Raw genomic sequence first — 15,329 nt, forward strand, 5'->3', positions numbered from 1 at the left:
ATCACTTGCCATGATGCGCTGACATTACTCTCCTGAAATATTGCCTGCAGCTCCTTATGGCACTTACTAAATGGGTAGTGGGACATAAAATTTATCACCGTCGGAACCTGGATGTTCGACGGAAAACAAAATGTTGGCGTATGTGAAACATGTGACGCGCTCACACTGCGTCTCTCCTGCGCAGGTTCCGACTCGGCCAGAAGCTTTTCTTCATCAGCCCAGAGCGAGACAGCGTTTCAAACTGCCCGAGACAACGCTGCAGTGCGAAGCTCGAGCAGGGACTCTCGTTCGGTTTCTCGCGGTAAGTGCTCCGGGTGGCCTCCACTGTCTCCATTTATGAGCTTAAGGCATTCGTTCGGTTTCTTGGCGTGGATGCACGAGCGCCCAAGTTTCCCGCGATACCGCGATATTGTGAAAAATCCCGAGTGTTAGCATTTATCACGCAATTTTGCATTCGCAGCCACGCCCTCTTTTCTTTATAGTATTGTGTTTGAAGGCATTACGAGGAATAATGAAATATGGGAATGTGTTTAATTTAATAGGCTGAATTCTCTTGAAATGTACGATCTGGTAACGAATGATGTTCTGCTGGTGCCTTGTTATGCATGCTCCCTTACTCGCTGAAGCAAGCCAGTGCGTCGAGCGCTGCGGTTCTGGCAAAAACGCGCCCGCACGCTTCGATAGCCTCGTGCGCTGGCATGGAGGCGCCACTGCTCCCGAACAAGTAGCGCCATCTCACGCGCGGAGCCCGCGAAAGCGGTTTTGCGTTTGTTATGTGAGGCACTGGAAGGTACCGTGACAACGTCAGCGTGTTAGAGCAGATTCCGGCCGCTTTTGTGCCCTGCGGCGCAAACACGCATACACCGTGTGTGTATGTCACAAAATAAACCAAAAACAATGCAAACAAAGCAACTACCCGCTCTCGACCAGGCGCGTCTTTCGCCCGGCGGCGCCTTAAGCTCGTCCCAGCATCAACGCACGAGCGCTCTTGCTAGCGACGCTTCGCTTTTGGAGTTTGCCTAGACATCCGAACAACATGCCAGTTTGAATAGAAAGCGATAAATAAAAGAAAAACGAAGCAAGCGTGTACAGCTCCACTGAGATTTTCTCTTCGTGGCGCAGACGATAGGCCTGACAAGGAAGGCAAAACACTTCGGCTGTGCGGGCAGTCTACGCACTCCCTCAAGCCGCTGATACATGGCTGCGACCGAATCACATCGGACTGAGCTGGCCGCTGCGATAAAGCAGTGGTTATATCGAAGCGCATCGGAGATTTCGCGATAGTGGTGCTGTTTAAGGATACAGTGATTCCCGACCTTTCGATTGTTTTTCCAACTCGCGCTTTAGAAACCTCCTCCGCGGACTAGCTCCAATGAAATGGTTTTTTCTTTAGCTACTGCCTCGGTTCTCACAAATCCCCACTCGCTTCACTGTTACGCGCTTTCGAGTTCACACGCATTTTTCGAAGGCGTGGTGCACGTCTCGATCTACGCCTTGCTGGGGTAGCGGCTTCGCTGCGACTTCCTAGCGAAGTGGATCGCTTTCGTGGAGTCGACCCGAAAAACACCGGTATCGCAGCGACTCTGTCGCAGCCATGTAAATCCCGCCTCAGAAGTACGGTTCGTATCTGAACACTGCCCGGAGGCGCCGAGCCAGGCATGGGTGCATACCGGAAGATTGCAGTGAGAGCTCCGTCGCGATCCACCAGAAGGTCCACCACAACCACAGTTCTTTTTTATTTCCGGCTCCTGAGCTCAAAACAAGGGGTTTTGCCTGAGCGCAGTCTCTGGAAAAAACAGTGTACTTGGCTAGGCAAGCTTTTCAGCGCGCACTGTATTGTGGCTTTCGAACCGTAGAAAAGGTTGACGTGTTTTTGAAAACTTCAGTTTGGTGTGCACGGTCGCAAGTTGTAGGCCAAGCATGTGTACGATGTGCGCGAACAAGTTTTCAGTGTTGGAATGCCTTCGGATAACTTCGAGAAATTGGCAGCACAAATGAAAGGCATTGTGTATGACATCAGGTTGGAGGTGAGCTTTAACCTTTTGCGGCTTGTTTCTTGACCGCGCCTGCAATTCGATCCCCGGCATTAATTATGTACTTTCCACGCCGTGCCTGTCACAGGCTTTGGTCCGAGCTGAAGCAGGTTACGAGATGTGAACGTAAATTTAAGCACACGGTCTATAAAGTCTAGACAGACCTTATGCCCAAAACACTGGCCTGTTTACCTTGCACGCCATAGTGCTCGTGGCCAGCGCTGTCTCGTTTCCCTCTCATACCGGTTCCATGTGAATTGCAAAAGCGCGATCTTCGGCACCTTTCTGGGTGTGTTCCGGTAACTGCTATGACAACCAGAAACGAAACAGTCAGTAGAGTTGCGTGTTCTGCAACTCGTTTTCTGTTTGTTCCATGCGGAAAGACAATTAGGCATTCAGATCACAGCGTAGACGGTATCAGCGGTGTCGGATAGGAACAACCGCTTCTTGCTGCGTAGCCTCCTACATGGGGCCAGAAGTACGGCTGAAGCAGCAGCTCACGAAGCGTATAGGATGTCACGATAGTGCCTTCTGTCAAGATAGTCTAACCGTAATTGATGAAATATTTTCGTCCTGTTTCTAATTAGGTTTTATGAAGCCAGTCTTACTGATGTATTTTGTACGGTCGGTGTTCTTTGCACTTATTGCAATGATTTATTTCCTTCCCTTCCCCATAATAAGTTGTATGAAACCCCTCCTATAATGGCCATATTTTGGACAATAGTATAAAGAAATTAATAAATAAATTTCAGAAAACATCGCTCTTCACATTCAAGACCAAAACAGCGAATAGAGCGTGGATTTTTTTTTTTAACCCGCTGGTTTTGAGATCCACAGCAAGCTCAGTCACTAGGCTTGTCCGCTGCGGGTGAAAGGCAACTTGTCAACACTTTTGTGCCATTCAGACGACGCGCGCGAAGCACAGCCGCCTTTGTACGAAAGGCCGCATCCTTTACCTTGCGATAGACTTCCCGCGGAATATTGGAGATTCTTTCTTATACCGATCGAAATTTGAAAATTTCCGCCGCTGAAAATTAGGGGCTCTAGTAAGGTTACATAAAATACTATCCTCTCTGGTGTCTTCATGCTACTGGGAATCGTTTCATTATAAACGAAAGTATTATTTGAGCACCCCAAAGCGGGAGAAATCTGTTTATAACAAATGTAGGGTGATTTTTTTTTTTACAGACTCTTACAGATTTTTACAGATTCTTATTTTGAGAACAATGCAAGATGCACGAGTGCAGTCCGTTCCCAAGGATTGTGCAGTAAGGCGGATGTTATATACGTCAATTGTCTCAAACTAATATTTCTATGCAGGCTTCATTGAGAAAATTTCGGGCTGAATACGGAAAATAGCTAAAAGAAGAAGCGTTTGTCAATTACATTGACGCTTTCTTTTCGGAGCGGGGGGGGGGGCTCAGAGTGTCATTCTTGCATCTTGTTAAGTAAAAAAAAAAGAACCCACTAAGATAATTGGTCTTAAGAACAGGTTTCATTTTTAATTCCAGGAGTCACCCTTCAGTTCTAAGCATCCCATTGGCTTGAGATTTGACAACCCTTTGCTGCGACGAGGGATGCAATATCCGGCGTTATGTCTTGTGCGGAGACGATTCGCATGGTGGCTCTTAGGTTGTCGTCTGTCATCCCTGAATGCAGAGCAGATTTGTCCACTTTCAATAAAGAGAAGAGGTGCTCGCACAACGATGTGCTCCCGAACATGAAAGTGGTCCTTGTCGCTTGGTGCTGCAGAGTTGGAAAAATTGTCTTTTTTTAAAAGTGTAAAACTCCACGACACCAGGCCCTGAAACCTCTGTCGTAATTGGGAGCTTGCTTAAGTTCAGTAATAATAAGTTCAATAGGCTTAGCGTTGTGAGCTCTTCGCTGCAGAAAAAGAAAGGTTGCTCGAGAGGAAAAAATGTTTTCACTTCAAAACTCAAATTCAGTGAGTTGGCGACCTGACCAAATTATGCCTGTTGTTTTGGGCCCACAGATGAGGCGGCGGATCAACTCAGGAGGCAAGTCGCTGCTGCCCGAATTATCCAGCGCTGGTGGCTTAATAAATTGCGGCTGCGGTCGCGAGGTCCTGGGCTTCCTACAAGTGCCGAGGCGACGCGGCTCATCCCTGAACACTCGCTGGACGAGGACTTCGAAGCCGCGTTCCCCGTGGCCGCAGACTATCCGGACATGGCTGCCAACGTGACGTGGATGCCTGGCCAGGGTTCCTCAGACTGCGAAATCTCCACGGGCTGGGAGGCAGAATACGCGCCTCGCAACGACATAGGCACAGAAGAACAGGCAGCAGAGCGCTGTACGGACGGGCTAAGAGACCAGGGACACGATGTCGAGCAGCATGACACCAAAACACCCGAATCGGGTGAGTGCGGTGCTCTTATAAAGAAAATGGTATACCCCAACTGTAGGTCCCTTACTGACACTGATGTGTGCTGGTTCAGAGCATGATGCCGAAAGTCTTTGAACTTGCTATAGCACGAGTAATGCTTCAAAAAAAAAAAAAACGCCGGGAATGCCAAACAACGCGCTGGAAGAAAGCTCCAGTCCCCCTTCAAGCGCTTCGAGAATTGACCACCTTTACCAATGCTTCACGAGGGGCCTGTTGCTCAACGCATTTCTCCGCCATTTACAATGGTTTGACATCAGAAGATTAAGCAGACCGTGAGAAAATGAAATCACCATTCTTAAAAATGCGCCTAAGTTCTTGATGCCTAAAGGCTGGCACACATATCCTCGGCTGACAGGCCGTGAAGGCAGTGGGGTTAGAGAAAAGTTTTCATGATTACCCACCGACATTAGTAGCATTCTGATCCCGCGATGGCGATACACAGCACAAAAGACGAGGAACCAGAGTAAGGAAGACACAGGACAAGCGATTGTCCTGTGTCTTTCTTACTCTGGTTCCTTGTCTTTTGCGCTGTGTGTCACCATGAATATTTACCAACTAGCCCAATTGAACATCTTGCTGATCCCGCGAGTGCAGTTGAGAAATTAGAACGGCAGTCTTTTGTCCCGGAGGTAGACTTGGCTCATTAAGTGCTACGTCACAGCGTTCGTCTAACCATTACGGTCTTTTACCGGGAGCGAAGGAATATTTGTATCGCGGCAATAAGTGCCAAGGTTGTTCCTTTGCTCTCTTAGGCTTGATGAGGAATCGTCTTTTATGAATTACTGTCAGCGTTAAATTCATAAAAGTGATTCAAAGATGGCCAGCTTCTGCAGAAGCAGCCCTAAAGATATACTCAACTGACCTTTATCGAGATGGGTGAGCAATAAGTTTGCCATTGATACTAATTCCTTTTCTAAAAGGGAGTGGGCTAGATGTCTCCTTACTCCACTTTTGCTCTCTTCCTTTTATAGTGTAAATTCTGGGCCTCAGTCTCGTGGTTTCGCGCTTCGATCTGTGAAGCAGCTGGCATACCGCCGTCTGGTGCCGAGGATCTGCTTCGCGTCAGGGTGTCGGAGTTTTTAGGCGGATCATGCTATGCCGCTCTGTTTTAAAACATACAAACTGCGGAGAAGTGCATTTGTGGAGAGCGACAACGAGCCCAACGTGGTCGCCAGCCATGGGCGCCATTCTTCGCACCGACCACCTTGTGTACAGCCCTGCATTGAGACAAACCCGGCGTTGCTGAGGAGCGTCAGGATGTTATTGGAAAGGTCGCGCCATAACCCTGGCGCTGTGCCCTCTGCTTTCTCAAGGAAGCGCGAACAAGAACGCCGCAAAGGCACGTTGGAAGCGAGGATCCGAAAAGTGGCTTGTGTTTTTGTTTGAATTTTCTAATGTAGTGGAAATGGAGGCGCCAGCAAATCGGCGTGTGATAAAAACAGCAGGCACAGTTTACCCATCGTTCTTGACAGTAAAAGGAAAGATATGCCGGCGGAGTGCCTCCACATGTGTCACTCAGCCAAATAGTTAGGCCTCTGTGGCGTCAAGATCCGTACCGACTGCTGTTGCGATTGCGCGATCAGAAACCATTACTTTCGGTATGTGATGCGCCGGGGCTTTACCGTGTCGAAGCTACGCGTGTGCTATGACGGGCGCTGTCGAGGAGGGTGTTGGTTTAATTCTGGCCAGGTGGGGAACATAACCTGCACCGAAATCACACAGCACACGGGAGTCTTTGCACTTGACCAACATCGAAAGTCCACATTCGCGGCCGGGATTCAGTCCCATACTGTGGAGTCGAACGCCTGAGTCACCACTGCGACTTAGAAACTCTGCTTGTTGCATATAATTTCTGCGAACAAAAAAAAGCTGTTTTCAACAGCGCTCATACGAGCTTTGTTGCAACCTGCGTTGAGGATAATCGAGAAAAAAACTGCGTCCTCCGGATGGTTGCCGTGGTAACCACCGCCGGTAGCGCCTTCCTCGCTCTCACCCTTCTCTCCTCCTTCTACGTTAACCCTCCTCCTCCCAGAGTAATTATACCCTCCTGCTTGTTCCCCTGGCGACCAGCCATCGGTTGCTCCTTTTTACGGTCTCGATATGCATTCCTACTTCCATGGTAACCGCCCTCCAGACGGTTCCGGTGGTAACCATCCACCAGGGATGAATTCCTCCACTAACCTCATGCCCTCGTCCTTCCCCACGAACCGCCCTCCGAGTGCTTCCCATGGTACCGCACCCGCTGCTTACGCTGATGACTAATGCCACATACGGCTACTACGATATATTATCACTACTACAACTATTACTACGACGCGAAACGCAGGAAGGTACACTTGACAGCTTTCGCTGTAGAAACAACGTCAGCAGCGATAAGAAATGCGCAGACTAATTAACAAACAACGTAAAACAGTTTTTTTTTCGAATATCAGTGCATTCACCTTGATTGGCAGCGTATGGGTAATCAGATGCTTTGCCGGAATTAGCGCTCTGTAGCGTAACATACCAGTATTACGTAGATCATCTCATAATAAAGATTATTCTGTTTTGGTTATGTACGTATTTATTAATTCATTTATTTTTAAGTACTGCAATCTCTTCTGGAGCTGTGGTAGGTGGATATGTCGCTTGCACAAAAAATTGGTATAGTCCCCAGCTTATCAGACACTGTTGAAAGCGCACGGAAGCTCACAATAAAAACGCACAGTAAAACAAGAAATCGCAGTTTCTGTAAAATTTTTCAGACACAGCATTATGAGTGCGAGAAACTTAGTTTCAAATTTCTATAGTGCGCGGATTTCTTCAATTGAGCCAATATAAAAATTCCTCGATTTACATTTTTTAACTTACATTTTTTAACCTGCAGTTTTAAAATCGTACACTTCATGTATTTTAAGCACTTGAAACAAAGGTTCTCTTGTAGATTCAGATGGTACATTTTATATAGCCTGGAAACGCGTTTTCTGTGGATAAGTAGCCCATTAATTTTTGTGACCGATGTGGTACCCTGAACATGGCAGCAATAATTCAGGTATCAGATAACTAAAGCATAGCTAAATGAACATCAATACAACTTGACAAGCATGTCAACGCAATTTAAACTGCTACCGGGACTGCCCCTCTCAGCAGATGTTTAGAGACAGCACCACGCTTGAAGTTGGCGCCATGTTGGGAGCACCTGAATTCATGACTTTGCTGACTCTGTGAGTACCTCGTCGGTTCAACTACAAGAAAAAAAAAGTGAGTTGCTTTAATACGCGCAAGTAGATGTGATGATGCTTGCGGGACTGTCGTGTGACGATGTCGGCTTTCGTCTTTGTGAATTCATTTCGAGGTCCGTATATACTTCGAAAGCACTGTTCCATGAAATATCGGTTGAAAGACAGCGCCTTCGTGGTCTCGTCCCCGGTCCATGTGTGCTGCGCTCTTTCCAGTGCAATGTTACGGTAGCCGCTGGGGCCCTTCTCGAAATTCCAGCAGACAAGCGTACGCATGTCTACTACGTGTGGTTCATTCTGTGTCCTTTTATGCGACCTGACAATAAATTACTGAGCACGGAACATACTGGTAAGCGACACATAGTAAGTCCGAATTGGAGCGCAATCCTGATCGGAAGTGCGAGTGAGTGATAGAGTGGTTGTACATATATGCCCTTCTATTGAATCACTGGGAGCAAAGAACCATTTTAATAACCTTATAATGATCTTTGGCATCGTGGCCTCGTCCTGAAATGCTACAAAATGAGACCGAATACCTCAGAACGTCAAGGACTGCATTGTCATAGATAACGACGAAAGGAACTTCATTGCCAATTGTGGCATTTCAGTGGAGAGTTTCCTTGAACGTCTGTCCTTTTACTTGCGTTCGACCTTCGTTGGATGGGGTGAGAAGGTTTTCGTCCAACGGTCTGGTGTGTGCATTGGGTCTCGGGTCGCCCTGGTGTTGAGTGACATTTTCCTCAGCAGGATGGACATGAGACTGGATGAAGATCTTGAGGACGTAGCTGTGAAAGTGTTTCGCTATGTTGATGATTTTTTAGTATTTCTGAACCAAGGGTCCCCCAGGAGTGTTACCGATGTCATTAAGATTTTGAAAGAGCGGGGCCAGGGTCTGTCTTTTACGTTTGAATTACCAGACTCGGGTTCGATTCAGTTCCTTGACCTGAAAGTCAATTGCCGTGACACAGGAACGTGTTGGGAATATATCCGAAGAACAGCTAAGCCGCTCCTCAGTTTCAATTCAGAGCACTCTAGGTTGGTCAAGGCGGGAATAGCGACGGCATGTATCACGGCTTCATTGCGGAAATCGTGCTCCCATAGGGTTCAGACTAGCTTCCAGGGGCAGGTTCAGAGACTGAGGGACGCTGGTTATCCGGATATGGCTCTGGCTCAAATATCCGAGAGGATATTGACTAGGGCCGTATGTCCAGCAAAAGAAAAAGACGGCACGCTGACAAGAACCGTGGCGATTCCGTACGTTCATGGCATGTCTCACCGGTTGAAGAAGGTAGGCTCGAGATTTGGGGTGAAATTGGTTTCTATAGCGAAGGATAAGCTGAGCAGAGTCTGCAGTGCGGTAAGGAGGAAGATCGAGTGCCGGGACGACCAAGAAAGGAATGAATGCACAGTTTCCCACAAAAAACCACTGGTCGTTTGTAACACTGGAGTCGTTTATTCGATACCGCTCTCCTGCGGCAAGACGTACATCGGCCAGACAGGCCGCCGTATTAATGAGCGGCTGTTTGAGCACCGCAGGTCTGTAAAAGGGGCAGTGTCATCGAACCTGGCTTTTGCACTGCCGGAAATGTAAAGATTGTTTCCCCCATTTGGACAGGGCTAATATCCTATTCTGTCACCCAGATAGGACCTGCAGGGAGTTAGTTGAGGCGTTTTTGATAAGCCAGGAGTCTGCAACATGTGTCGCCTCGCCTTCCATTAATCTCGTAGAAAAAGAGATTAGCGCTCTCAGGGAATGTGTGGCGACCGGCTGATTGCAGGTGCTCGTCATTAGCTAAGATGCGGAATGGCCTTTTTTGGGGATGAGGCGGTTTTTGCAGTCCGCTACATGCGCGTACGGGTTTGTGAGGGCTATCGCGATGTGTCTGTTTTATCGTTGTGTTAGGTGCGTATATAACTAACCCTTCTAGGAATAAAAACCAGTTGTTAGATTGCGCTCGTGTTGTCTCTTGTTTCTTTCTCTCGTCCTGTGTATCGCGCTGCTGTAAGATGAAACCGAATACCTATTCCCTCGAGTTTTAACGAAACGAAAACGCGGGGCATGATAGCGTGTGCAAAGATGGCATTAGCACTAAATGTGTGGTCTTCAAAACGTGTTGTTATTGTGGAGTCCCATATTTGACGGAGCTGTATTTGCATATTCCTTGAATGGAGCCTGGGTAATTACGGTGTGCAAAGGTAGGACGAAAAATTACTTTTCAGAATCATAATTGTTATTTACACAAAATATTACAAAAAGTGCTGCACAGTCATCTGGATCTTTAGCAGCTATGGCTACTGATGGATCCATTAAAAAGATTATCAAATTTAAAACAATCACTTTATGGAGCAATGGTTCGAAAAACATGTACTTAGTTTGGTGCGTTGATTTCCTTGCTAAGATGGTACCTTTTTAGTGTTGACACAAAGTTCAGCGTTGAGTTCAGGCTACTCGAAACGTTACTCCATATTTTAGCCCTGATGAAAGATAGAGAACCTCCCGCACATGTTATGACTACGGGTTAATTAAAGTTGTTGTTTTGTGCCCGCCTAGCGTCGCCGTTGGGAAAGATGAATACGCTAGAGGGATGCGGAATGTTCGTTCTAATTATTCTGTTGACAGCAATGGCCGTTTTGTAATCGCGAACAATGTCTAAGGGCGTTATACTTAATTCGATAAACAGAGGTATGGACAGTTTTGCTTTCGGTGTAGACAGTATTACTCTGATAGCCCTTTCCTGGAGGATGTTAACTTTTGTTAGGTACGATGCTAAGGTGAAACTCGGGGATTCAATACAGTATGTTAAATGATTATGAAAAAACGCTGAAATATATCATTCCTAATATGTGCTTCTCGAATTGCTTTTCTACTTTAATCCATGCATAAGAGCCAGAGGTCAACTTTTTGCATAGGTCGTTTATGTGAGGCTCCAAGTGTAGATTTTCGTGGAGTTATTCGTAACTAATTTTAGCTTTGGACCCTTTCAGTGGGCATTCCATCGAGATGCAGGCAGCATGTTATGGGGCTTGATTTGCGTCAGCAGGCAGAGCAATGAACTTTTTTTTTAATATTCAGCTCTAGTTTGTTATTACTGAACCAAGTTATGCTTTTTGAAGGCTAATACTGGCCAATGATTCCGCCTTGTTAGCTGACTTCTGTGATATTAGTAGGACCGTGTCACCTGCATATAGGATAGCTTGTTCACGCCCTAAGTTCTTGAGAAAATCATTAACAAAGATGGTAAAAATAGGGAGCCAAGCACCGATCTTTGCGGAGCCCTAATCCTTACCTCCCCCATTGGAGATCTGAGATTTGCACGAACTGTATGCGGTCTCGTAGGCTTCGCTACAAGAAAAATTTCCGCCTGGTCCACGAAATCTGTAATTCTCAAGTTTCTGCGACAAAACATCAAGGTTAACAGTGTTGAATGCTTTTCTAATATCAAGTAATATGGTATAGTAATCTTGTTTGAATTTAAAAAGCATGGTTAACTATTTATTTCACTGAGTGTAGTGCTGTTCGTGTAGAATGACCTGTGCGGAAACCGTGCTGTTCTCTGGCTAAGATGTGTTTCTCAATAAATTCCAATATTCTTTTAGGTATGCATAAAATACTCTGCAACAAGGTTAGGTATTATAGATTTAGAGGATCGTTCTTGTCGTTGCTGTGGAGAAATTTGCCAGATCACTCCAAGATAATATCAGAGCGTGTACAGAGCAGGCTCTATGTGGTCACCGGTCCTGTTCAATCCTGTTAGTGACCTTTCCGATGCCCTTACATATTCGCAGATTTATCAATATGTGGATGACATGCTCCTTGATTCTCGTATTTACAGTTACTATACTGCTCCCTCGGACATTCCAGAACACGCTATTCACATCGCAGGCTGTCTCAAAAGGCTAGTATAGTACCCGATAATGAATTAAAACAGAGCTAGCCAATGTGGATTAGTAGCCTTCTCAATATAACGCCAAATAATGCTTAAATATTTTTGCAAACATCCAAATGCACTTCTTTTTCCTGCCACGCGTCAATTATGCGAACTCTCTTAGAATTATTATATATAATGAAGGTCCACAAAACACAAATTTGTCGCACGTGTGCAAAAAGCTAGCAAGTGTCGGCTGCCACTTTTACAGCCTGAACACTCTGCTTCCGTTGTCGATGAGAAAAATACTGGATTAGCATTCACCGCCTAATGTATACGATATGTGTTGCTGCCTGAATTCTTCTCATTCGGGGAGATCGAGAGTTTATGATATTCGCCAGAATACAGCATAGTACCAGCAAATGAATTCTATGAACGCGCTTTAGACAGCTGGCTTTGCTTCGTCTGATAATTTTTCAGACAGACTGTTGCCCTAAGGTACTGTTGAAAGGACGACTGAAGCAAAGCGCCATTACGCACATATTCAAATATTCGTCGTAGGGGTCGTCGTCATCGTAGGGGTCGTCGTCATCGTAGGGGTCGTCGTCATCGTAGGGGTCGTCGTCGACGTAGGGGTCGTCGTAGTTCTCGTCGTAGTTGAGGCATAGTCTTGTGTTTTTCTCGATGGAGGATCTTAGTCCTTGCGCTCAGAAGCAACCACACCTCCAGAGGCTGCTTTACTCAGTTCAACCTTCGGAGGCTGGGGGAGCGTCCACGCACTGCGTAGCGCTACATAGCGCGGTGACGATGGTGACGGAGAACGAGATAGGCTGCTCGGCGATGAGTATTCTTCCCGACGCAAGAACGCTTCGATTGCGGCTGGTCGCAGGCCAGGTCGGGGTCGTGGGGCGTCGTAAGAAAATCCTCGGATGCCCATTCTCCTGTATGGGCAGTACCGGAGAATGTCACCGGCTTCTCCGCAGTGGAAGCATAGTTGGCGGCGCTGGTCGGGTGTTCTCCACTCGTCGCATTTCCTAGGCCGTGTGCGACGCTCGTAGGACGGGCGAGTTGGGGCGAGAGGGCGGCGCTCCAGCGCAGCAGGCTAATGGCGATAGGGGCTTAGGTGCCGTCGTCGAGGTGCACGACGGCGCACTGCTGCGGCGTAAGTCATGGCTGGAGGCTCCAAGAGGCTGCGTGGTAGACTGGAGTCAAGTCCTCCGGTGAATGACTCGAAGGGCTGGCGTCGCGACTTGTAGGGGGTGTCCGGAACATAGGAGGCTACCCAGCACCTCCACCAGAGGTGCTGGGTAGCCTCCTAAAATTTCTTAAATTCTGAACGTCAATTTAGAATGGCATTTCTTTATCCTGATCAATGCTAAATAGTGGCGCGGCATGTTTTTTTAGAGAAATTTTGCTCACATTGATGTCCTATAGCGGTTTTAACTATGTCATTGTTAGTGTCCAGTTTTTCTCCCAGTTTTGCGCTACTTAAATTAACCCTTTCGGCCCTGGTTTTTTTATTTTTTATTTCGGCAGTAGATTTTTTTGCTTCGCGTTTTTACAGTGCCTAAGGCCCCATAACCACGCAGTAAAAATTTAAAGCTTGTGGTGCGAGTATTAATCGATTTACAGGTACGGTGTCAAAATCGGACATCAGGGCTCAATGGGTGTAAAATGCTAGTGGGACCTTTTTAGTAACCGCAACACACAAGAAAGAAATTACCGAAAAAATTTCTTATCTTGCAGTGTGGAGACCTATAAAGAAGCTTTTTTTACTTTGTAAGGGATAGATAATCTCGGAGTTTCCACAAAGAACTCCGCTCGCTCCTGTTTACCTTGCGTTTTGTATCATACCTCCGCGTTCTTGTTCCTGCCAGGTTTGTGTTCCAGCTTGTGTACGTTACGTCAGCAGCTCACATGTTCAAAACTTGCGTAGCCTTCCTGGTAGGCAACTGTGGCCAAGATAAAGGCTTTCCTCGAATTTGTTACGCCCTCCTCTATCGAGCTTCACGAAGCACTTCCGTAGCGCCCAGCGCGAAGGTCGGCAAATCTAAGTTCTAAGCTTGTGCGCGGCACACTGCATCTCGCTTGAACTTGTTTTCAAACCAGCTGTTTGCTATAGAAGAATTCATAAAGTGGAACATAGTCTCGTCGTGTCTGTGTCTTGACCGAATGCTGTTCCCTACAGGTGACAGGAAATTCCCTCTCATCCATAGGCTTATGAGTTCAAGATATCTCTCGGCCGGGGAGAAAGCAGAAGCTGATGATCAGCACACCAAGTACGCCTTCTCAAGAAAACACAGCCGAACACGCTGCATTGATCCGAGCGTCGAGGGCGCGCCACACGTGCTGCACGAGCTGCGGAGCGCGAGTTTCAGTGTAAATACCCCGGTCGCTTCTTGCAGCTCAGTGTCCATGCTCACAGCTCACAGGAGGAGGAGAGAGGTTAAAAAAAAGGAATAAAAGCGCATGGTCAGGCGTGCATTTGTTCTCGCTATTCCTTTGGTCCGGTTGCTATTCGCCGACATCCGCATGGTCATTTCCAGGCTCAATCCAAATATTCACCATGTATGATCGCAAAAATTTCCATTTTCCAATTCATCAAAAAGCAAATTTTAAGATTTTGTCCATTTTCTGTAATGAACATTCATGTCAGCAGTCCAAAAAGGCGGTTAGTATAGGTGCATCTGCTAAAATACTAGCAGATTCTAATCTACAAAGATGTCCCATCATCACTCAATGGCCACCGCTGGCAACCGTTGAGCCCTGGTGGTGTCAAAATCGCACATGTCAAAAAAGTGTTCAAATGCAGCGTCTACGCATTCAGTAATATTTATGACGGGAATGTGAGCTTGGATGGGCGTTTCACACAACATATAAAAATCTGAGCGCAGAAGACCGAATGGTTAGCGAGATAAAAATGAACAAATTTGCTACACCTCGGCTTCTTCACTCCATACCTCCCATGCTGCTGCTCCTTCTTCCTTAGACCGCAAAGCTCAATGGAAGTCCGTGAACAGCGATGTCGATAGCAGCAGGGATCACTAAGGAACTATTGTATGAAAAATTAATAGTATTTTCTTCTGTTACTGAGACGTGTGTTGTGGTGTCAATTGACACCGCCAGGGCCGAAAGGGTTAAGTACCGCAAAACTGGGAGAAAAACTGGACAATAACAATGACATAGTTAAAACCACTATAGGACATCAATGTGAGCAAAAAGCTGCCGCTGCTGCCGGGCTTAGCCACACAAGGCAACATATGGCTTAGACGATCTGCTTTTTCTCGACGGAACTCAATGAAAAATTTTGTCCATCCCACATATTCCGACCCATGTTCCGCTTTCTTTGGTGCGCAGGTGTCCCCGAAACGGAGCGATGTTGGTCCTCGGAAGAGAGCGCTTACGCGCCTCTTCCAGCCACCGGGCCATCTACCGCGGCGAGTTCCAGTTCAGCCTACCCGCCGCTGACTTCGCCCGATGAGAGAAACACACGTGATTCGGCCAGCAGCACTGTTACCAGTCAGCAGCTTGTCATGCATATGCCGTACCCGCTTTCGCCTGTGCCCGTTGGGCAACTGCTTCCTGGTCCGTCGTCAGAGAGGGTCTTCGGAGAACTCCTCGGTGAATGCAAGCACCGTGTGCCCCTCACCTTCGACGCCATGCTGCAGGACATGTGAGCGCATCGTGTATTTTAGAAATAGTACTTACACATTAAGCGGTTATGGTCATATGCGACAGGCAAATTGTTAAGCACAACTCAGTGTATTGTGATTTTTTTTCTTAATTAGTGAACGTAACAAAAAATCCA

General features: G+C 46.9%; 1 protein-coding gene across 1 annotated transcript in view; it reads left to right on the forward strand.

Annotated features, from left to right (window-relative positions):
- The window catches only part of LOC149345177 (uncharacterized), a 138,484-nt gene that overhangs the window by 50,269 nt on the left and 72,886 nt on the right, over positions 1–15,329 (forward strand). The window contains exons 6-8 of the mRNA XM_089546486.1: positions 185–301; positions 4,027–4,410; positions 14,879–15,194. Of these exons, the coding sequence (XP_089402612.1) occupies positions 185–301; positions 4,027–4,410; positions 14,879–15,194 (817 nt within the window). The remainder of the gene's footprint in view (positions 1–184; positions 302–4,026; positions 4,411–14,878; positions 15,195–15,329) is intronic.

The sequence above is a fragment of the Amblyomma mixtum genome, chromosome 5, assembly GCF_055824585.1.
Source record: "Amblyomma mixtum isolate Tamu chromosome 5, ASM5582458v1, whole genome shotgun sequence".
NCBI classification, from domain to species: Eukaryota; Metazoa; Arthropoda; class Arachnida; order Ixodida; family Ixodidae; genus Amblyomma; species Amblyomma mixtum.